The 23,437-nt window shown below is 44.4% G+C and overlaps 1 protein-coding gene across 2 annotated transcripts in view; it reads left to right on the plus strand.

The window, feature by feature from the left end:
- tlk2 (tousled-like kinase 2) overlaps positions 1-23,437 on the plus strand; it is a 153,116-nt gene that overhangs the window by 92,135 nt on the left and 37,544 nt on the right. For both annotated transcript variants that reach the window (XM_085966614.1, XM_085966615.1), the window contains exons 9-15: positions 9,272-9,382; positions 10,950-11,086; positions 12,612-12,764; positions 15,633-15,699; positions 16,974-17,071; positions 21,513-21,594; positions 23,244-23,335. In XM_085966614.1, coding sequence (XP_085822740.1) covers positions 9,272-9,382; positions 10,950-11,086; positions 12,612-12,764; positions 15,633-15,699; positions 16,974-17,071; positions 21,513-21,594; positions 23,244-23,335 — 740 coding nt within the window. The remainder of the gene's footprint in view (positions 1-9,271; positions 9,383-10,949; positions 11,087-12,611; positions 12,765-15,632; positions 15,700-16,973; positions 17,072-21,512; positions 21,595-23,243; positions 23,336-23,437) is intronic.

The raw sequence follows: 23,437 nt of genomic DNA on the forward strand, positions 1-23,437 counted from the left end.
GAATTCAATAATAAAGGGTTAGAGTGGGATTTGTTTTACAAACTGTTAAACAAGCACAAGACTTTTGGATGGAACACTCTTGTTCATCTTCTGGTGGACCATCAGGATGCAGCATTTGACATGGGCAACACCAGTTCCAGTTTGCCTATTAGGTCCACGGTTTGTGTGCTTTTGCCAGAATTGGAGGTCAGCAGCAAACACTGCGGTTTTATGCCATGGGGCTTCTTTCATGTCCCAGCCATTGCTTTTGAAGTAGAGCAACAAGAAAACGTTGACCGTCTTTAACTCTCGGAGGTGAGTTGTCAGTGGCTAGAAGTTGCAGTTTTCACTTTCACCGGGAGGAGTTCAGTTATGCTGCAATTGGCCTCAGTGCCAGCGAAACGGGAGAGGAAAATCACCCGAGAGTTCCGGTGCTGACCGGTATCCAGAAATTTCTGCTGGAAAATGCACGTCATCGGGCAAGGATAGCACTGGGCTTGGCCGTGGTACCTGCCTTGGTCAAATACTTGTCAACACTCGCTGACTAGGCTGACCTGAACAGTGCCAAATGGACGCGGTACTGGAGGGCTGTGGCTCCTGTGGAACAGTATCTCAGTGAGTTGGCAATTTCAGAGAAGGAGCGAGAGATTTTTGGTAGAAAAATAACTACAATCTCATCTTCCTTTTGAATATTAAAGAATGGTGATGTTGGTTTCAAGTATTGGCTGTGTAATTATAGCCATCAGTATCCATGGCCTGTAAGTGCTTGTGTCAGACTCTGGTTATGGTGGAATGGAGTCCCACCCCCTCCCAAACATGTGACATCTATAAGTGCAACACCAAACAGTGCTAAAAGTAGCTTTAAACTATTTTAATCAGATCTGTTTCATCGTGCATCGTCCCCATCACCGGCGTGGTCGTTGACGCTTTAACCATGTGGTTGTCATCCTTGCACAGGTTACATTTGCTTCTGTCGATGTTTATTGGCTGCTCAGCCCGTGTCGGTCAGTTCTGGGGTGTAGTGTATCTGCCTTTAAGAGCCCCATGTGTACTGTAATGCCGGTAATGGCCCCTCGGGCTATATAAGCCTGTATATTGTGTTGTATCAGTTAGTTCCCCCTCCAGACTTTGTTTAGTAAACACCTATGAAACCAACTCCTGTCTTCAGTGTCTCTATTAACACACAGATACAACAGTGGCGACGAATTGGAAACGGACTTACCTGCAATTCGGCAGCACCTCAAGGACATCGATTCCTCTGGCGTCCAAAGTTGAAGAAAAATCAAGAAAAAGAAAAAGCTGTAGTTTCACCAACTAGCCAAGCTGGTGGCAGGTACTGCAATAATCCTTCCTGGGCGTCGGGCTGGGGCTCCAGCGGCTAGCTCGACAGCTGGGCCAAGCAGCGAAAGCGGAGGCAAGCAGTAACAGACGGGGAGGGAGCACTCTGGAGACGGCCGGCGCTGCGAGCAGGTCGGCGGGAACGAGTCTCCAACTGTAAATAAATAAATAAATAAAAAGAACGGAAACCGCGGGAAACAGCGTTGTCATCGGCAGCAGTGGCGGGGAAGCGCCATATCTTTTCTGCAGAAAAGCGCGGGAAGCGCCATTTTTTTTCTAGGATGCCTAAGTCTGGCAATATTGATGCTTTTGATAACGAGATAGAGGATTGGACCACATGTGGAAAGAGTGGAGGTATATTGCACCGCAAATGGAATAGAAGATGAAAAAAAAGCTTTAGTACTACTAAATCTAATGGGCGCAAAGACATACGGGCTGTTACGAAATGTAATCACTCCAGCCAAACCAAAGGACAAGAATTTTAAAGAAATTGTTGATACCCTACAGGAGCACTTCAACCCAACACCGCTGCTGATAGCGGAACGATTCAAATTCTTCGAGAAATCAACACAAGAATGAAAGTAACGCTGATTACCTCACTGAATTAAGAAAACTATCAAAACACTGCCAATTCGGGGCAGGACTAGCAGATTATCTTCGAGACAAATTCGTCTGCGGTCTCCTGAGTGAAGGAACACAGAAAAGGCTGCTTTCTGAAAAAGATTTAACACTGGACAAGGCTTTCAGTATGGCTGTATCATACGAAGCAGCCGCAAGAGGAGCTGCAGAGATACAACAAAAGACACAGGACTTCGGCACCCATGAAATGACACAGGGTTTCGAGAGATGTTATCGCTACGGCAGATCCACCCATAACCAGAGGGACTGCTGGTTCAAGGACAAAGCATGCAGGCAATGCGGAAAGCTTGGACACATTGCACGGGTATGCCGATCTGGACAAAAAAAAATCCACAGACAGGGGAAAAAAAAAATCAATAAAGAAAAGTACAGAAAGGTACAAATGATGACGGACAGTAGCTCCGAAGACCAGAAGACCAATAGCAACTCCAAAAACAAGAGACTAAGCTGTCTCAAATTACATAATGTAATTGCTAAAGATGATTACCAGACCATTTGGGTTACCCTCACGATAGCAGGGTCCCCAGTTAAAATGGAGCTAGATACAGGATCAGCTCTGACCGTCATAAATCGATGGGATTACGAGCGGCTATTTCCGCATATACCTTTAAAAGACACATCCATTATCTTGAAAACATATACTGGGCAGAAAGTATACCCCAAAGGAAAAATTAGGGTGCCTGTTGTATACAACGGCAAGGAAATACAAAAGTTGTATTTATACATTCTACAAGATGGTGGTCCACCGCTGTTGGGACGTGAATGGATCAGGAAAAAACGTTTAGACTGGCACTCCATTCAGGCACTGACGGTGACCAGTAAGAAAAAAAACGATGATGACGTCATACCTGAATGATTAAAAGACATCTTGGCCAACGCCAAAGAAGTGTTTCAAGAGAAACTAGGAACCTTGAAAGGCATCACCACCTCAATAAAAGTGGAAGATGCAGCAATTCCCAAGTTTTTTAAGGCAAGACTGGTGCCATACGCAATTCGTCCAGCAGTCGAGGCAGAGCTGGAGAATTTGGAAAAGGCAGGCGTATTATCCAAAATAGATTGGAGCGAGTGGGCAACACCCATCGTTCCAGTCATGAAGAAAGCATTGAATAATAAATCTGAAGAACAGAGAAAAATTCGCATCTGTGGAGACTTCAAGGTGACTGTAAACCCGGCCCTTCACACGGTACAGTATCCTCTTCCGAGGATAGAAGATATTTTCGCCTCACTATCCGAAGGGAAACGTTTCACCAAAATTGACTTGGCACAGGTATATCTACAGATGGAGGTTGAAGAGGCCTCTAAAAATATATCTCACGATAAATACACACAAAGGTCTGTACCAGTACAATCGACTGGTTTTCGGAGTAGCATCCGCTCCAGCTATCTGGCAAAGAGCTATGGAGCAAGTCCTCCAAGGGATTCCGGGGACTCAATGCTACCTAGACGACATCCTTGTAATAGGAGAAAACGACAACGAGCACCTTGCCAATTTGGAGCAGGTGCTCACTAGGCTGAGAGAACGGGGCCTACGAGCAAATCGCCCCAAGTGCGAATTTTTCCAAAATCAAATATTAATTATGTGGCCACAATATGATAAGGAAGGGTTGCATAAGTCACCTGAAAAAATTGAAGCAGTCATAAAAGCCCCAGCACCTGAAAATGTTTCACAATTAAGGTCGTTCCTGGGATTAATAAATTACTATCATAAATTTTTACCGAACTTATCAACTCTTCTACACCCTCTTAATGAACTGCTAAAAACAGGAGTAATTTGGAAATGGAGCGAAGACTGTAAACGTGCCTTCCATAAATGCAAAGACTTAATCACGTCCAAAGAAGTTTTGGCTCATTACAACCCATCACTGCCAATCAGACTGGCGTGCGATGCATCCCCTTACGGCGTAGGAGCAGTATTATCGCATAAATTCCCTGATGGCTCGGAACGGCCGATAGCTTTTGCGTCACGCTCATTGAACTCAGCTGAGCGTAACTATGCCCAAATCGACAGGGAAGCACTCAGCCTGGTATGGGGAGTGAAGAAATTCAACCATTACCTACACGGACAAAAATTTACCTTGTTGACTGACCATCAACCCCTCATCTCCATATTCAACCCTAAAAAGGGTGTTCCCATTATGACAGCGCAAAGGCTACAGAGGTGGTCCCTTTTTCTAGGGGCACACCAATACAACATAGAATACGAAGGATCAAAACAGCATGGGCATGCTGACAGGTTATCGCGCCTACCGTTGCCAACGGTAGAAGAAGCACCTACCGTAGACCCAGTGGAGATTTTCCACTCTACCATAGTCGAATGTCTACCAGTAACAAATTCTGCCATTGAAAGGGAAACTAGAAATGACCCAACTCTCTCTCGAGTCTACGATTTAACAGTGAAGGGATGGCCAGCATTCTCGCAAAGAAGAGAACAGCTGTCAGTGTGCCGAGGAACCTTGATGTGTGGATCCAGAGTGGTGATTCCACCCAAACTCCAGGATAACGTTCTAAAGGAGCTTCACGAGGGGCATCTGGGTGGAGTGAAAATGAAGAACCTAGCCAGGGCGTTTGTATGGTGGCCAGGTATCGATGGAGACATCGAAGAAATGACCAAGAGCTGCCTAGGATGCCAGAAGGTCCAAAACGCTCCACCCCAAGCCCCTCTACATCCACGGGAGTGGCCCCCATCTCCATGGCAAAGGGTACACATCGACTTTGCTGGTCCATTTATGGACTCGATGTTCTTAATCGCGGTTGATGCACACTCCAAGTGGCCGGAGGTAATAAAGATGTCCTCCACCACCACAGAAAAAACCATCACCGTATTAAGGACCATATTTGCCAGGAATGGGCTGCCGGAACAGATGTGTTCTGATAATGGACCGCAATTTGTGTCCGAAGAATTCAGGAAGTTCTTAAAAAAACAATGGGGTTAAGCACTACACGTCCGCCCCATACCATCCCGCCACCAATGGATTGGCTGAAAGGTTTGTCCAGACCTTCAAGAAGGCCATAAAGGCCATGGGTAATGAAGACATAAAACTTCAGCATAAGGTGGATAACTTCTTGTTCGCATACAGGAATGCAACACATATGGTTACAAACCAAACTCACGCCATGATCTTCAATAGAAGCCTAAGATGCCGGCTGGATTTGATCAAGCCCAACATCAGAAGGGACGTGGAGAACCGGCAATTTCAAGGCATGAATGAAAGGCCAACTAGAACCTTCCAGATAGGTCAACAAGTTTTGGCCCGGGACTACCGTACCGAGTAATGGCAGCCTGGAACTATCTGCACACGACTAGGACCGCTGATGTATACCGTGGACATCGGAGAAAGCATAATAAGGCGCCATGCTGAGCAAATCATAGAGTCATCCGAAAAGGGACAACCTACACCACAACTCTATACGCCTAACGATGAAGTAGAGATACCCATATCTACCTCCGATCCGGTGATACTGGAACCCGATGAACCCGACACTGGCATTCAAGCCGAATCAGCCTTGCCAAAAGAACCTACTACACCACCAGAAACTACTACACCACCGAGGCGTTATCCGGACCGAGTCAGGAAGCCTCCAGAGAGACTGACTTATAATTAATTAACTGCAGCAATGTGTAATTATTTTTCTTGTAACATGTAATTAATAATTACTTAAAATATTATGTACTGGTTGGCTAAAAGGGGAGGAATTGTAGTGTATGTGCCTTTGAGCCCCATGTGTACTGTAATGCTGGTAATGGCCACTCGGGCTATATAAGCCTGTATATTGTGTTGTATCAGTTAGTTCCCCCTCCAGACTTTGTTTAGTAAACACCTATGAAACCAACTCCTGTCTTCAGTGTCTCTATTAACACACAGACACAACATGGGGAGTGTCTTTAATTCACTTGTAATCTTGCTGCTTTGTTTGGCAAGTGTTAACGTAAATTGTTTCATTACTATTCTGTGAGTGCACGGAGCCGATTCCATTGGGAAAAGTTGTTGCCCCACCTTTTCCCTAGTCCTCACTGAAACAAATAACTGAGAAAGACTGTTTCGAGACTGGGGCCGGGCAGGTGGACTGCAGTGGTCACCCTGTCTGATACATTCCTATATAAGACTAATCCTGGTCTTTCCTATATAAGACTGATCCTGGTCTTTCCTATATAAGACTAATCCTGGTCTTTCCTATATAAGACTGATCCTGGCCTTTCCTATACAAGACTGATCCTGGCCTTGTCATAAATCTGCTATTGAACTCTGGAAGACCTTGTGTTTGCAGCGAGTGAGGAGATGGAAGAATAGAATATTGCTGCTGATTGGCTTGATTCTTTTTTCAAGTAGGGGATTTAATTATAGATCTGCTCCATAATTAATGGATTGAAAAACTCTCTACTCTTTATTCCAGGTCACAGTTCAGATTATCTGATAATTTAAGTTCTTTGCACTAAGTTCCTGCTTTGTGCTTTTTACATTGCTTAATTCAAATTTTTGGATAATTCAAATAAGTGTACAGATAACTGAATTCTCTGGAGGAGACTAGTTTTTAAAAACCAAATTAAAAGTAAACCAGCGCCATTGTAGCTTCTAAATGAGTCCAAAAGCTGGTGATGCCAGCTAAACACATGCTTCCATGGTATTTTAGTCTTACAGTTGTATCCCTAAAATAAATTACTAAAAAATAAAATTAGTGGCGAGGGGGAGAAGGAACCCATGAAGTACCGACAGTGCAGCATTTTTTTTTGGGGGGGGGGATTGAATTGATCTAGTTGTAACTTAATTGAAGGCACCCTTCCCAGGCGGCTGGGTGCAATCTTGGTCTTAGGCGAGTGACCCCAAAATGGCACCTCTGCTTCACTCCTGCCTTTCACACTTGAAGTTCGCTGCCGGTCTTCTGCTGGCCAATTGGATCCACGGAGCAGGTGGTTCCACAGACCGATCTGGAGACCTGTGAGGAAGTCTGTGTGTGTTTACCACAGCTGCGGGAACAAGGTCGGTTGGGCGATCTACACTTCACTTTGAAGAGCCGTCAACTGTGCAATATCCACACCTCGGGAATCGACGGCACTCTGATGGTATTTATAGAAAAAGAAAGCCTTAAAACTGGAAGATTGTGTTCACTGGGCGCTAAAGGGAAAATGGGCCATTTCCCAACTTGGTGAACAGCCACATGAGCTCAGAGACAAAAAGAAGCCTGTTGTTGTGCAGCCCAAACCTGACGTGTCCTGCTTGTGAAATGAGCTGCCCTTTTAAACATAGAAATGAAGCTGACTTCAGTCGAAAGGGTGATTTATTGTTGATTCTCTTATCCTCTGAAAGAAAGTAACCTGGAATGCATGTAAACTTCCCCCCAGTGACGCGAGATCAAAGAGTAAGGAGTCTAGAACTTTCTAGCATTTTGTTTCAGCGATGCGTACTCTTGACAACCACATCAGTGTATATAGTAACTTATGAAAATAGCACAGTCTGAAGCTTGGGCAGATGTAAGGCCAGGAACAGCTGGAGCGTTGAATTTGCACATGAATCGTGAATGGCCCGACTGTTCTGAGCAACTTGCACTCTGCCCATGAACCCTCTGCATCCGAGCTACCGTGACACACAACCTCCTGGCTGCACGCCAAAAGAAACCAAGCATGTTGGCTGCCAAAGTGAGCCCCATCAACTCGAGACTGAGCTAAAGTGTGTGGCCAACATTTACACACAGGCTGAGAAGTTCATCCTGTTACAATCCGGGCACCAATACAGTATGGGGGTGTATACAGCACATGTAAAAACACTGGTGTCGGGAGTGTATCTCTAGTAAAACGTAAACTGAGATTCCTTTGGATAAGCTGAGGTTTTAGCCTTTTTGTGGGCATGATGGGTCTTTTAGGCTTTTTTACTGGCTAAGTTCCGCGGAATGGTATGCCATGAACTAAGATGGGGAATATTCGTATGTTTGTCTGTGAATGATGCATGGAACTGATTCCACTGGGAAAGTTTTGCCTCACCTTCCTGTTTCTGTCAAAGTCTCCCTCATCACAAACACACAGATCTCCTGCAAAGCACAATTAGGAATCTATTTAATCGAGCTTCAGAATATTTTCCATTTGAATAAGTGCAGTTGTGAACTTTCTGGAAAACTTTTTGTGGCTTATTATTTGGGAGGTGGAGAAAAGACTTGTTTTCATTTTTAATTAATCTTTACATTTTTGACAGTATTTTCTGGTGAATTTCATGTTCCTCAAAGTGAGGGGTGGTGGAGCTTGAAATTGGCATTATTCCCTTCACCACTTAATGCTTGCTGCTTGAGACTACCATTTATCAGCTCATGGTAAGATGAACATACGAAAAATGACAGGCAGAAAAAGAACTACTGGTCCATCCAGCCTGTCCCATGCAGTTGTGATGTCTTGTGCGTCACAATACATACATACATTCCCAAGTAATGTGGCGAACTACCAAGTAATTTGCAAGTAAAGGCATCCACAGAACAAAGCTCCCACTACTTTTTCCCAGCTGCAAACGCTGAAGACACTTTTCCACTTTACAAGAGTCATCCACAAGTGGGCTCAGAGTGAGATTGCCAACTCTCCTTGTGCCAGTTATTGGCAGCTTTGCTGTGGAACTGGGTTGAGGCTGCCCGAAGTTTAAAAAAATATATAGGACGCTTCCAGCCAACAGAGAGGAGACCTTCATCTCAGTAGTGTGGCTGGCTACGAACCCAGGTTCCAGAGCTGAAAGGCCAGCGTCTAATCCCCCGTACCATCCAACACCTCCCTTTGTTATTAAGATGAATCTGTGGCTTCCACAGCATCCTATGTGGAGTTGTACTCCACAGACTGGTCATGGGTTTAATCGAGTGAAAGGCTCAAATATTCTTTCGCTGTTCAGGGGTGAAAACTCTTTCTGTGGCCACAGTGGTGCAGGATCAGACTGTGACGTAACATTGAATGTCCTTGGACATCTGGGCCTAGAGTTTCTGATTGGTGTTATATTATTGCCGGTATTGACCCATTTATAAAGAATGGGTTAATGCTGATGTTAAAGTAATAACACTTTGGCCCTGGTGCACTCTTTTAATTCTGCAGTACCAGAACTTTCCCACGAGGGCCTCTGTAAGCTCAGAACATTATAGCCGGTGAAACTGAAAGACAGCAATGTTTTTCCCATGGCTTTTTCAACAACTTGGATTTTTATAGCACCTTTAATGTAGTAAAACGTCGTAGTGATGCTGTTAGTTTGTCATTAATCTTAAAGGCAGCATCGGCATTGTGTATAACAGTAGATGCTGTTGTACTATATTGTTGTAAGTGTAGCAGGGGCTCATTGATTTTCTTTCTCTGTTTCAGGCAAATTGTGATTTAAGAAGACAAATAGATGAGCAACAGAAAATGCTTGAAAGATACAAAGAGCGGTTAAATAAATGTGTGACGATGAGCAAAAAGCTGCTGATAGAAAAGGTACGATGGGCATTAATTTGAGTGGCGCTGACATTGGAAGCACCGATCCATAGGAAAGGCTCGGGAGAATTCTTTATATTCGGAGTACTTTCCTATTTTAAAGAAGAAACGATTAACCGCAGGAGAATTTTGATTGACTTTCTTTTAGAAGCATTGGTTTTCCCACCAGCATGGAGATTGGGTAGGGTCTCGCTCACTGCTAGTCTACTTTGGTGCCGTTATCAACTGGCGTTAAACCGAGGCCCCGTCTGCCCTCAAGTGGATGTAAAAGATCCCGTGGCACTATTTCAAAGAGTCCTGGCCAATATTGATCTGTCAACCGACATCACTAAAAATAGATTTTCAGGTCATCATCACATTGATGTTTATGGGAGCTTGCTGTGCGCAAATTGGCTGCCGCATTTCCTATATTACAGGAAACTTTGTGTTATCCGGAGGCTAAGCTCGAGCCACCGGCAAAAATCAGGAGCCGTTTTGTTAGGTTTTTTTTCTTCTCGTGGCTTTTTTTTCAACAGTCAGGCTCTGGAAAGTCTCTCTGAAGCTGTTGCTAAGCTACAGAGATGCTTCCAAGGTACGGGCCGACTGTTTAGAAGCTGTTGCTAAGCAACAGTGTTTGTTGTCAGATACGGAGATGAAAAGCTCCGTATGCTTCAACATTAACGCTGGTGTGTCCGGCAGTTTTGAGGGAACGGCAACAGCTCGGTGCCGGATAGCGCAAAGTTTCCTGTACAACAGTGACGACACTTCCAAAGTATTTCATTGGTTGTAAAGCGCTGAGGTTATGAAAGGCGCTATATAAATGCAAGTCTTGCTTGCTTTCTTTCTTTCTGCAGCAGCTCTACTGAAAGCAGTGGGGACAAGAAAGAAAGACCTGAGACCAATAATTTTTTTATCGTAATTTTTTTTTGGGTGTGCGTTCCCTTTAACATAGGAAAGACCGGTCCCGGGCTGCACGGGACCGGCAGAGAGTTGCGCAGCTGCGCATCTTCTAGGGAACGTTGCCTGAGGCTAATCTTTTCCCATCAAATAGAAAGTGCTCCCTGTCCCATCCTCTTCCATAGGACTTGTGCAGTGAGTGAGGGAATGATTCTGTTCCGTTTTTCCTTTGGTTTAAATGGGGCTTATTGCAGATACTTAGGGCTGTTGATCAGTGCCCTCTCCCTGGCAGGATCTGCCTCTTACCTCCCTCTCCAAATTGGATTGGCTGCCATCTTTAAAAAAAAATCTTCATAGCAGGGGATGAAATATTAAATTACAGACATAAGTATTGCTACATTTATTGATGGATTAGGGAGTTGGTATAAAACTTGCAAGTTGATATTTTAATATGCAATACTAGTAATGAATACATCCGCATTTTGGAATGGAATTCCTCAGTCTTGAGGATCAGCCATGATCATATTGAATGGCGGAGCAGGCTCGAAGGGCTGAATGGCCTACTCCTGCTCTTTTTTTCTGTTTCTACCCCAGGATGTCATTCATTCTGAATGCTAAAATACGAAGAGTGGGGAGTTAGCTGGCTGATTGTGGTTTTTTGGTTAACCCATTATGTTTCTTTCCTGTTCAGTCAAAACAAGAGAAGCTTGCCTGTCGAGACAAAAGTATGCAGGACCGTCTGCGACTAGGACACTTCACTACGGTCCGGCATGGAGCCTCCTTCACCGAACAATGGACAGATGGTTACGCGTTTCAGAACCTTATTAAGTACGTGCTGACCATTGGGAGCCAAGGCCAAAGAAGGGTGGGAATGGAGCCGGTGGTGCTCACTTTAACGACCCTGCCTCATACCCCTCTCCCAACCCATGACACAATAGCGGTACCTGTAATTTTTGCCTTCACCACCTTGGTGGAGTGGATTGCCCGCCCGTTCTGGAAGCCGCCTGATTTTTCATTGCATTGATTTGAATGGGATGAAAATGGGGTGAGTTCTACAGAGGTAGTGCGATCTGCTCCGTCAGATTACTGCCCAGGCGGTGGAATGTTAAAATTACCCTCTGTCCTTTGTAACGCCGTTTAAAGTCTGTCGCCAAGAAGGTTCCACTGAACAGACGAGCATTTGTGTATGGAGTGTGTTGGGGCGAGAAATTGGACCACTTGTTTGTCTGTACTTGGATGTGTCGGCTTCTTATTTATGTTGGAAGTTCAAACGGTTTCCACAAAAAAAAGGAATGCAGTAAAGTGATACCGTAAATGAGTCATCAAAGGATAACCTTCGTTTGTAGTCTCTCCATGAACCATAAACCAAGCAAGCAATCCGAAAACCAGCAGAAAATGAAAGGAAAGCGACGGAATTGCAGATTTAAGGAGGAGGATGGTAAAATATTGAAACCAGAAAGTTGCATCTCAATCAAAGAGAGGGATCTGGAACAAGAATAACGCACACTCGGGACAAGAAGTAACTGGGAGAGCGAAGAACTGAAACACAGAAAAACTTTTTGGGGCAGAAACCTAAAGGAGCAACAAAATAGCAGGAACTGCAGATAGAAAATGGACTCCTGCCCCCACCCTACCCCACGATTTATGTAACCGCAGGTTGTAGAGTTGTGGGAAACCACCCCCCCCTGCTGATTTTATGTAGAGTGGATTTTCAAACTGAGCCTGTATCTACAATGGTCCATCCCATGGTTTTGGGTGAGGTGGATAGCAATGTTCCCTTTAAGTCGCACAGCGCTCTAGTGGACCGGCGCAGCCAGCTCACCGGCTTTTCAATGGATAAACCACGCATGCGTGGAAGTTTCAATGGGACACACAGCCCCCTTTTTAAAAAAAAAAAAAACAACTAGACGGAGCATTAGTGGAGAGTATATATTGTGATGCAAAAGGTATCGCAATTGTGTGGGACAGGCTGAATGGACCAGAGTGTCTTTACCTGTCTGTCATTGTATGAAACTCAAACCTGGCTGACAGAAAATTGTGTGTGTGGATATATTGCGCTTTTAATCTTAAAGCATATGTGCTGTTGTGTGCAAAGTTCCCTTTAATTTTTTTTTGAGTGCATGGCCCATTTGAAATTTTTCCCATTTAAGAGCCAGCTGCGCGGGAGCTGCAGAGCGTTGCGCGGCTGCATATCTTAAAGGGAACATTGTTGTGTGTTGCTGTTTCATTGAAGCTTGTTAATGCAGTTGGTTTATTTCAGCAAACCCTGCCCTCTCACACACTTCCTCTCCCCAGAGTTCTCCCGCGGCTTCTAACGCACCCTTTTTTTTAATGCTTTGTCATTTTTGTACAGACAACAAGAGCGGATAAACACCCAGCGGGAGGAGATTGAGCGACAGAGGAAGCTGCTAGCAAAACGAAAACCGGCAGCCATGTGTCAGATGCTGCCTGCAAATAACGAGCAGAAACCGAGGAAGAACAAAGCGAACGGAGCAGAAAATGAGACGTGAGTCAGGCTGCAAGCAAACTGATTTTAAATTGGCCATTTAGCTGTGCGGTCAATTGATCGAGGCTTGTCCTTTTTTTTAATGATCTTTCACTAATGCCAAAAGTGCTCAATTTGCCTGATAGCATTCAGGGTCTGCACTTCGTCCTGAAACTTTTCATCTGTAAATATATCTGAAAGGAGAGCAAGGAATGATTAAGGACACGGTTGTTTGGTAATGGAAAGATAGATGTAACTAAGTGCTTAAACTTGTGGGTCTGAATGAGGCCTGGTCACTTTCTACACTGTCTTTGTTGAAAGATGCTGCAAGGAAGGAACAACTGGCATTTACATAAGTGCCTTTCACAACCTCCGGATGTCTCGAGCGCTTCACAGCCAATGAACAATGTAACAGTTTAACTATATTTAATAACAGACCTCCTGTTTGGAGCGAGCTTTACCTGTAATCCCAGCAGATTGGCGCAGGAATTTACAACTTAAATTGAGCCTCTTTGGCCCCTATCCACTCTCCTTTTGCAGGGTTTCTGAGTTTGTGATTTGAAGGAAGCTTCTCTGGATATTTGTGGCGTATTCACAAAGTGTAATGTTGCGCTGTGTTGTATTGCTCACTAAACTTCCAATAGGCAGACACCACCTTCTGAAGAATATTTACCGTGGCTCGTATCTCTCGTTAGCAGTATAGGTGCCTTGGGATATTGTTGGTTTCGTTTTTTTTTCCTTTACAAATTTTGTTTTAAGCACTGAAATGTGCAAATGGCATGAACCTCACATAACTGCACCAAAAATTGATGGCACAGAAGAATACACAATAGTCCAGATGGAAAACGTTACTCACATCATTGAGCATGAAGCTTAAATCAAATGCCAGATTGATGAGATGTCATGAAATTAGATAGGGTGCCCTCCTTCAGGAAGCTTGTTTCTTCAATACTGCTATAAATGCCATTTGGTCTGCTCCTGCTCTCGCAATACCTAGTCAAGATTTGGACACTACAGGGGAAGATTTCCTCTTGATATATTCTTTATAAACAGGTTTGTGATTCAGTTGCATATAACGCACGGCTCTTTCCACCACCCCCCCCCCCACCCCGATCAAATTGATACGAGCTGCATAATGATACCAAACAACTATAGTGATCTATTTGGATTATTCCACACGGACAGAATATTATGTGCAATGGTTTACATGTGAGATTTGTCACCCACAACACAAGTGCTGCCATGCTGTCCAGCACACGCTGTACGGCAGACCATAGATTTGTAGAGTTCAACTCCGGGTACTAATTGCACCTGTCCAAAAATTGGGCACACCTCGGGCATTCCAAAAATGAGCCAAAATGGCACGTTTAATCTCAGCACTTTGACCATGAGTACCATATCTGCTCGTTTCAGTTCACTCTGGGAAATGTGTGCATTTAGATAGAATTATTTAGACTGCTGTGAGAAGTCCAGCATTAATAATGGTTCTCGTCAGGAGCCCACTTGTGTGTTTCCACCTGTGGGAGGTACAATATCCCATGGCCTGGCTTCCCTGAGTGAGCCTGTAACATTTAGAAATAATTTCTCTGGGGAGCAGTCATCCGACATTGGCGCTCGAAGCCACAGTATCTCCTAGATGTTGTCCTTATTGAAACATTTGGAGCTGCTTTTCTTGAGGAGGAGGAGCAGCAACATCATTTTTAAAGTGTTTGTGAAATAAATGATCCATTTGGCTTGAAGCTGCTGCAGAATAGCTGGGCAGGTGTCATGGTATACTGTGATGTAGTCCTGTCAACAGTCTCCCTCCGTACCTCTGTCCCTCACTCACGTCTGTCTGTCTCCTCCCATCCGCCTGTCTCCTCCCTCCCTCCCTCCCTATCCATGAAGAGCAGGCTGCCTTGCCATGCTGCTGTCAAGCCAGCTGCTAGTAGGTTTGCAGGAGTGGCCTGGAGTGATGCTCTTTCTCTTCCCTCCCACTCCAGCAGCTGGCTTCCACTCGATGTCTCTGACAGCAGAGTTGAGGAATTGTACTGAATGTAAACCCTATAATTTCTCACCAATGTGTGTGGAGAATTTGCATTAAACCATTTGCCATTAGTAAAGAGCAGTGTTTGTAGTTCTGGGATTTGACCGCAGGATCCCAGCACACATTTCCCCCACGGTTATTGATGGAATCAAGAGGTTATATCGGTATTCCAACATTTCACTGGTTATTATTGAGGGAGGTCATGATCTTTTCTAGGTTGACATTATTGGGCCTGAAAGGAGTTTTAATCTTTCTAAATATGTGCATATAATTAATGGGAATTTTGAAAAGGCTTGCTTTGTTTTTCTAATGGTCTAAAAAGGGAATTTACTCGCAACAAGGCTGATCTAATTGGTACAGCATGATCTCCTTTGGGCTTTGTTTGATCTTGACTTGCGTTTTTTGTGTGTCGCGGAGTGCAGAAATTGTGTTTAAAACGTTGGGAAAATGTTGCCGAGTTTTTTGTAGGGAATTTGGATATTTGCCAAAAAATAGATTTGAAGTAATAGTGTGGAATTAGTTCGAGTTGTTTGTAGGATCAAAAAGTAGATGTGCTCCTATGTAATTTAATACTTGGGATTGAGCTACCTTTTTCATTTGCAATCACTGCTACTCGAGCAACTACCTTGGGCTTTAATTGAGCCCCTCTACCACCGGCCAGGTCATGCTGAATAGATCCAAGACTAAGTCGCAAAGCACATCACCACTAAACCTCTGAAGGCTATGAAATGAATGCCTCTGAATGTTTTTAATCCTTGAGCCCGGGGAGGAATTGAACATTCAACACAATACTCTCAAGGTTGTGCTCCAGCCACAGTTAATCTCTGCAGAATTGTGATAACCTGTTTGTTTTCTTTTTGCAGGTTGACTTTAGCAGAATACCATGAACAGGAAGAAATCTTCAAACTAAGATTAGGACATTTAAAAAAGGTTTGTTGAGCCTTCTTCCTGCGCCTTCCTGGGGTTGTGTTCTATCCCAAACTGGGGTCCATAAGGGAATCTCAGCTTCTACGGCAGATTCAGACAGTCATTTAGTTTCTTTGTTGTACTTTCTCTTTCTTACTCCCATGTAGCTGTATCCTGATTGAAAGTTTCTGCAATGACAGCTCTGTTCTCCTTTGGGGAATCTGACCGTGTTTGAAAGTTGGGACAGGGGATCCCGGGGGTGTATAATATCCTCAAGGCGTCTCTGGGAGTATGCCAGTGTTTGCAGGGGGTCCCCAGCATAGAAAAGTTTGAAAATCGATGTTCTAGATCAATATGCACACCAATGTAGCTCAGAAACACCCTGGTCCCACCAAAATGTTTCAAAGTCCTGATGAATAAAGTATTGGTCTGCTTAGTACTTGAGTGTCAGGAAGCGAAGTAACTTCACCAGGGACAGCGGTACACACAGAATGTTTGGGCATGATGTTCCATGCAGAGAATTTTATCCTTTTTCTCCCTTCCTGTACTGAAGGTGGTGAATCTTGCTGGAGTACCATTCTACTTATACTGATGGCACCTCTGGTACTTCAGCCAAGTGGCCACTCTTCCTTGGGTAAGCCTGAATGGTGAGTGTAACAGGCACCACAGTTGACCTTGCTCCTGTATTCACTACTGGCCACGTGCAAACTTTCCAGCACAGCAGAGAATTGCAGCACCACTACTGCTGTCTATCGGAGAGCTGACTCAGTGCATCAAACGTGGCATCTTCTGGCCTGTGTGGCTCGGTGCTGTGCTGCACCTTGAACTGAAACTAGTGATGGTCAGCCATCGTGGTGTGGGGCAGGCTTGATGGACCAGTTGCTCTTTTCCTCCCTGCCAATTTTGTATGTACATGAGCCATTCGCCAAGTTACTGCAGGAAGAGTTTTTTTTGCTGCTGGCATGCTGAAGGAGGTGCCTCCTGTCACCTGATAGTGTCTTGGGTAGATATCTTCAATCAGGCCTGACTCTCCTCCATCGACTTTAGGTGAGTGGTGTGCAATCAATAGCTGGTGAAATGGACATTACCGTATCTTGCATTTAAAAAAGATCCATAATCACTTTGAAATTACTAGAAAATTTGAAAGTGCGCAGTTACTTTTAAATGAATTTTTCAACCTTTGTTGAGTACTGTCGCTGTGTTAAGTGCCGATTCCATTGTTCTGTCCAACTTGGGGCATTGTTTGCTTAGATTGTTTGTTTTTTTTATTCACTAAATGCTTCCTTTGTCTTGTGCAGGAGGAGGCAGAGATACAGGCCGAGCTAGAGCGGCTGGAAAGAGTACGCAATTTACACATAAGAGAACTGAAGAGGATACACAATGAAGATAATTCACAGTAAGTTATCGATGTCTCTTATATATTCTTTACGGGAGGCAACGTAACTTTCTCATATTTCACTCTTGTCTTCCCATGTCTCAAGTTATGAGAAAGGGATGACTTTTTTTTTGGTTTGGTCAGAGTTTTAGAACTGCATATTGAGCCAGTAAGAGATATAGTTCAAGTGAAAAGGTTATCTGTGTGATCTATCCCTTTTGATTCCTGTCCATACTAAATAAAGAATGGAAGCACCACACTTACCCCTGAAAACTGACCAGTTATTGGGAATTGGCCAAGTGGGAACAGCAACAGGAGCCTGCTACTCTGAAGGACCGTGGGCTTATCGAGAAGACCTATGTAATGTGCTCTAGCCTTATAGGGGTAGGGTTGGCAGCTGATAAATGAGAGGCAGAGCTTATCCTTCCCTCATGGATTGAATCCTCTGTTCACTCTCTCCAGATACTTGACCAGGATGCCACACACCTAGAAATTCAAATGTCAGTTTTCAAAGTAGCAGCTTTTGACTCACCAGGCACATGTATAGAATGGGTGCCTTTTCCACACTAGGAGTCATAGGCTGCCGGTCTATTTGAAGAATTCCAGAGCCCTGAATCACTTTTAATTTCCTGCAATGCCCAGCACATGTGGATTACTTTACAGAGCAGGAGTCAAACCTTCTAAAAGTGATTAATGGCCAACAAGTCTGCAATGTTCTTGATCCGGCTATAGCTGCTCTATAAATGTATTGTCTCATGTGCTTGCTAGGCTGCTGTCTTGTTCTTTACTTGGAACACTTTGTACACATCCCTCCGCATTTTGCAACAGAAGTGAGCGAGCAATTAGTATTGTCTTATGTAGCCGAGACACTCCACAATGTTTAATTCATCTTCCAATCACGGAAGAACAAGGGCAATTTAGGATTTCTGCTTGGGTTGCTTCTATAGTAATATATATTTCTACTAGATACTGATTAAAAATAACTTGACATTTAAAAAAAAAAAAAATGTTATAGCTGCCAGTATTTTATTGGTACTCCAAAGAAGATTAAATGGTCTGAGAGTGTGGGGAAAAAAGCCTGGAGGAATAAGTGCTAGAAGGTGAGGCTTTCCTTACATTTTGCACCCATTGTTGGTGTCAAGCATTCCAGGCCGAGTGTGGCGTTCTCCACAGATAGTAATGTGTCCTCTCCGCCAATGACGTGCTTAACTGGAGCCTCAGTAGAGAACCATTGACTGTACCAGCCAAATCCCACGCCAGCCACATGAATGAGACTGAGCATGCCCGGTTAGTGCTGGATCGCGGCCGGTTTGTGTAGTGTTGGGCCCCACATTCCCTTCACATTGGATTCTTGCAGAGGGGAAACCATCATCCCAGTTGCTGTGTGGATTTGAATTCTGATGCCAGTGTCAGCTTTAAGTTCTGTTGGCAGATGGGCATAACCTCCATGTCAGATTGGTTAACCAAAGGTCAAAGTTTATATTAACCCCAGACTGCCAGACTAGTAACCATTTGAACCTTGCTGAATGCTTGTTTAGCATGGTATGAATAAGAGAACATTTGGTTATGTGACTTCTACAAAAATCTGCTGAATTTAATAACTGGACTGCTCAACTAGAATACAAAACTGAATGAATGACTATCCTTGGGTTAGCTTCTTGTATAGTAGCATTATGGCCACCAAAGTCAACTGCAACTCATTTGTTCGTCAAAGATGAGGGCATTCCTTACATCTCTACTGTTCTGATTTGATTTGGTGCGTATATCAATGTTAAAGCATCCAGGTGATCAGCATCAAATGGCTGCAGGCAAAATGGAAACTGTCCAGGTGAGGCATGTGTTGGAGAATGGCCCATGAGAAGTACGTCTCACCAACTGGCCTGTGCTTTTCATAGGTTCTGGTGTGAGCCTGTTCACTTCTCACTGAAGTATAACAAATATAGAAACATAGAAGATATAGGAGCAGGAGTAGGCCATTTGGCCCGTCGAGCCTGCTCCGCCATTCAATGCGATCATGGCTGATCATCCAAATTCAGTACCCGGTCTCTGCTTCCTCCCCATACCCCTTGATCCCTTTAGCCTTAAGAAATATATCCAACTCCTTGAATATATTTAATGAATTGGGGTCTACTGCCTTCTGTGGTAGAGAATTCCACAGGTTCACCACTCTCTGGGTGAAGAAATTCCTCCTCATTTCTGTCCTCAATGGCTTACCCCTTATCCTTTAGACTGTGACCCCTGGTTCTGGACCCCCCCGACCATCGGGAACATCCTTCCTGCATCTAGTCTGTCCAGTCCTGTCAGAATTTTATAAGTTTCAATGAGATCCCCTCTCATTCTTCTAAACTCCAGCGAGTATAAGCCCAATCTCTCCTCACACGTCATTCCTGCCATCCCAGGTATCAGCCTGGTGAATCTGCGCTGCACTCCTTCCATGGCAAGAACATCCTTCCTCAGATAAGGCGACCAAAACTGCACACAATATTGAATCAAGTTGGAGGTGCTGGAGACAATTCAATGTCTGAATGAAATAACCTGACCTGAATGTCCAGTTTATTTTATTTATTTATTTATTGGGGCACGGATGTCGCTAGCAAGGCCAGCATTTATTGCCCATTCCTAGTTGCCCTTGAGAAGGTGGTGGTTGAACCATTAGTCAGTGTGGTGAAGCTACTCCCACAGTGTTGTTAGGTAGGAAGTTCCAGAATTTTGACCCAGCGATAACAAAGGAACAGCGATATATGGCCAACTCGGGACAGTGTGTGACTTGAAGAGGAATTTGGAGGTGCTGGCGTTCCCATGCACCTGCTGCTGTTGTCCTTCTAGGTGCTATTATTACAAGAGTAGGGTCATGTAGTGTGATCATCTACAACACTGACGTTTCAAATCCATGGAGCCAGCGCACGAGCCAACACTATCGAAATCCTGTAGGTGGAGTTCTTGTGTTGTTTAAATACAAGATGTGCCTGTCAGACAGTAATCTGACTCGACCCTCAGCAGGTCAGGCCGCAGCTGACGAAGGGTCTTCGACCTGAAACATTGGGCTGGATTTTCCTAAGCCCCTGGAGTCGGGTTGGAGGCGTGCGGGCGATAAAAATCGGAGCTCCGGGGGTCCCGACCCCAACCCGCCTCCATGTCAATTTCATAGGAGTCGGGTTGCCGACAAGTGCTGGAACCCGACTCCCAGAGGCGGGAAGGGATTAAAGGCAATTAAACTGCCTGTTAACAGGTAGTTTTTTTGCCTATTCGCGATTTTTATTGCTGGTTTGTGGGCTTCCCGACAGCTCCAAACCACGAAAAGTTTTCAAGGCGGGATGTGGGTCTGAGGTCTTGGAGGGGTCGAGATGCCCAGTGCTCAGGTGAGCGAGGGGTACAGGAGTGCAAAGGTAAGTGTTTTGCAAGTGTTTAAATAAGTTTAACTTACTTTTACTTACCTTTACAGGAGTCCTGCATTCCGGTGTCGGGAGTCGGCTGCAAGAACCACAGAAGCTCCGATTTAAAAAAAAAAAAAAATCATCTTCTTGGTTTCTGCAGCAAAATGATTTTAAAGTTATCCTGAGAAAGGACTGAGGCTGAATTAGCAGTTTTTCAGTGCTTGACAGCTTCAAACAGCTGTTAAACACTGATATTTCATCTGCCAAAAGCTTTTGACAGATGAAATGTCAATCTCTGACGTCGCCTGTTGCCGGGTGGCCCTTAATTGGCCTGCTGAGCCCACAGGGCGGGCTCAACAAGGTCAATCAGAGGAAAATCCAGTGGGTTGGCCACATCTCCATGGAGGCGGGACAACAAGCCCGAATGTGGGTTTCCCACCTCCAACCCGCCCCCGTAGCAAAATCCAGCCCAATGACTCTGTTTCTCTCTCCACGGATGCTGCCTGACCTGAGTGTTTCCAGCATTTTCTGTTGTTGTTTCAGATTTCCAGCATCTGCAGTATTTTGCTATTGTATTGTAGTAATCTGACTCGATTGGCTGGTTTCTGAAAATCGTATTTTTAGTGAGAGTGAGCCATCTTTTTCTGTTAATTTCTTGGGTCTCGTTGTGTCCCACACCATCCCCAGCCGTGACATCAGGCCGGCTGCTTGGTTTCCAGCTCTCTGCAATACCACTTTGTAACAATGTGTGCACGTGAGAGCCATCCAAGGTGACTGATCTTTTAGCTCTACCCCGGGGAATTACCTGGCCTTCACTGAGCGCCTTCGTGGCTACATTGGTTGGGATAGGGAATTGAATGATGAACGATCGTGGCCAGCAGCACACCACTAGCCCCTCCCTGCCGCTGGATATAGGGGCCGGTGCTGTGTGTTGGAGCACTGATGTAATTTAGACTTGTTTTGAAAGAGTTGTGTGAAGTGCGCAGTACAGGCGATGTTTATTCCACTGACCCATCTGGTTGTACAAAGGTCTGAGATGTAGGATTTTGACTCTGGTGTTGAAATGTCCTAAAATACTCTTGTTTCAGATTTAAAGACCATCCGATGTTAAATGACAGGTATTTGCTACTGCATCTGTTGGGAAGAGGAGGTTTCAGTGAAGTGTACAAGGTATGTTCTTCCAATAAACAGCAGAAAAGTATGAGGAAAATATGCAATCTCATCTGAAGTTTTTCTGAACCTTATGAATCTTGCACTTATCAAAGTGTGGGATGGTGGTAGAGAATGAAACACTTTCCATTTCAGACAGTACACAACATGTGCTGTGTCCTTTTGAGTATCCCAAAATAGAGGCAGTTTTCTGGTGTAGGCTCATCTCCACCACAGACTGGTTTGAGACTAGCCAAACTCATTTCACACAAGAGCCTGATAGCCAGCAGAGAGGAAACTTCCATCCCTTCATTCGGAGCCACATTTGAACCCTGCTCTCATCGGCATCCTTCCTGATTGAACCATTTTGCCACAATTAAGTGTGGACAAAGCATGCCCTGCACGGCGGTGTGCTGTTAATTTTTTACAGTTTCATCGTTACATGGCATGCTGAGTGGTTTATTACACGAATAGGGGCACGATCTGCAATGGGAACAGGCTTGAGGGGCTGAATGGCCTACTCCTGTTCCTATAACAGTGATTTAGCTTCAAATCCAAGGAGCTGAGACTACAGAAATCGATGGAATTTGTTTTCCAAATTTGAGTGTGCAGTCTGCCACTTTATCTTGGTCAATGTGACAAGAAATGCTAACACGTAGATTTATGCCAACAGCTCCCCATTAGATAAGAGGGGTTATTGAACGGGTGTTTTTCTGCACCTCCCGGGGGGCCAATTGAGAGCAAAAGTGACCCACCTGTGGGCCAGTCTGCTGAGGGATGGATCAGGGCACCTGGAAAATGAACTGCTGTGTTGTCACAAAAAGACTGAATGCAAGCAATACTTTTCAAATGTGCATTGCTATGCGCAGGATTTTTAATTTTGGGCTTTATTTTTATTGGTGAACATTAAAAGAAGTTAATGTTTGCCATAATATCACTGTCATTTTCCTTTAAGGATCTGTTTCAAAAAAATTTGAGGAAAGTAGCAGCAAGTAATAGGAGTTAGGAATCAATTTAACACTTTGTTCATAGAAAGGCATCGCACTCCGTGTAGCAAAGTTGGTGCATATCCGAGCACCCACTAGATTGCCACATACCCCCACTCAAAGCTCCCACAAGCACATCCACATACAGCATGACCACACTCGCATGTCATATACTTGGGGTTGTGCTGTGGACTGGGCTTTCTCCAAGGGGCCCTTGCAGTGATTTGTAAGATACTTAACAGATAGAGAAGTTAAAGACACTTCCAGATGCATCAGGACAATGGGGAGGGGGCACAGGTCAGGGTTGTGTAGAGATAGACGCCAGGATGTATATCTTTACACCGGGTTCTCCACAGCTGGAACGGGTTGCCAGGAAGGACGGTTGAAACCAAGACACTAAGCTTATTTAAAAAAACTATTGAATGCTGTAAAGAGAATTTGGTAGGGTTGGTATTCTGGGAGGATGAAATGGTTCAACTGAATCAAAGTTCTGCCTTATGTTCACCAAGAAGTTAGTCCCAGCGAGTAGTCATTGCACAAGAACATGCATTGGTTAGAGTCAAAATGTTAAATTGGCTCTTCTATAGTGTACAGATTGCTGTTGTTTACTGGTGGTGTCATTTGTTCAGAGGGTTTGTCCAGTTTAAAAATGAAATGTCTCCATGTTTTGAATCTTTTTAATAGGCATTCGATTTACAAGAACAGAGATACGTAGCGGTAAAAATTCACCAGTTAAATAAAACCTGGCGGGAGGAAAAGAAAGAGAATTACCACAAGTAAGTACAAAGAGTACTGCCCAAGTGTGCATCAGAATTCTCATAGTCTCCGTACTTACTGGAACAAACACTTACAGCAGTGTTTTTCACTAACACTTTGCC

This window comes from Somniosus microcephalus, chromosome 24 (assembly GCF_052327205.1).
Source record: "Somniosus microcephalus isolate GS21.2 chromosome 24, FLI_Smic_1.0, whole genome shotgun sequence".
Lineage (NCBI taxonomy): Eukaryota > Metazoa > Chordata > Chondrichthyes > Squaliformes > Somniosidae > Somniosus > Somniosus microcephalus.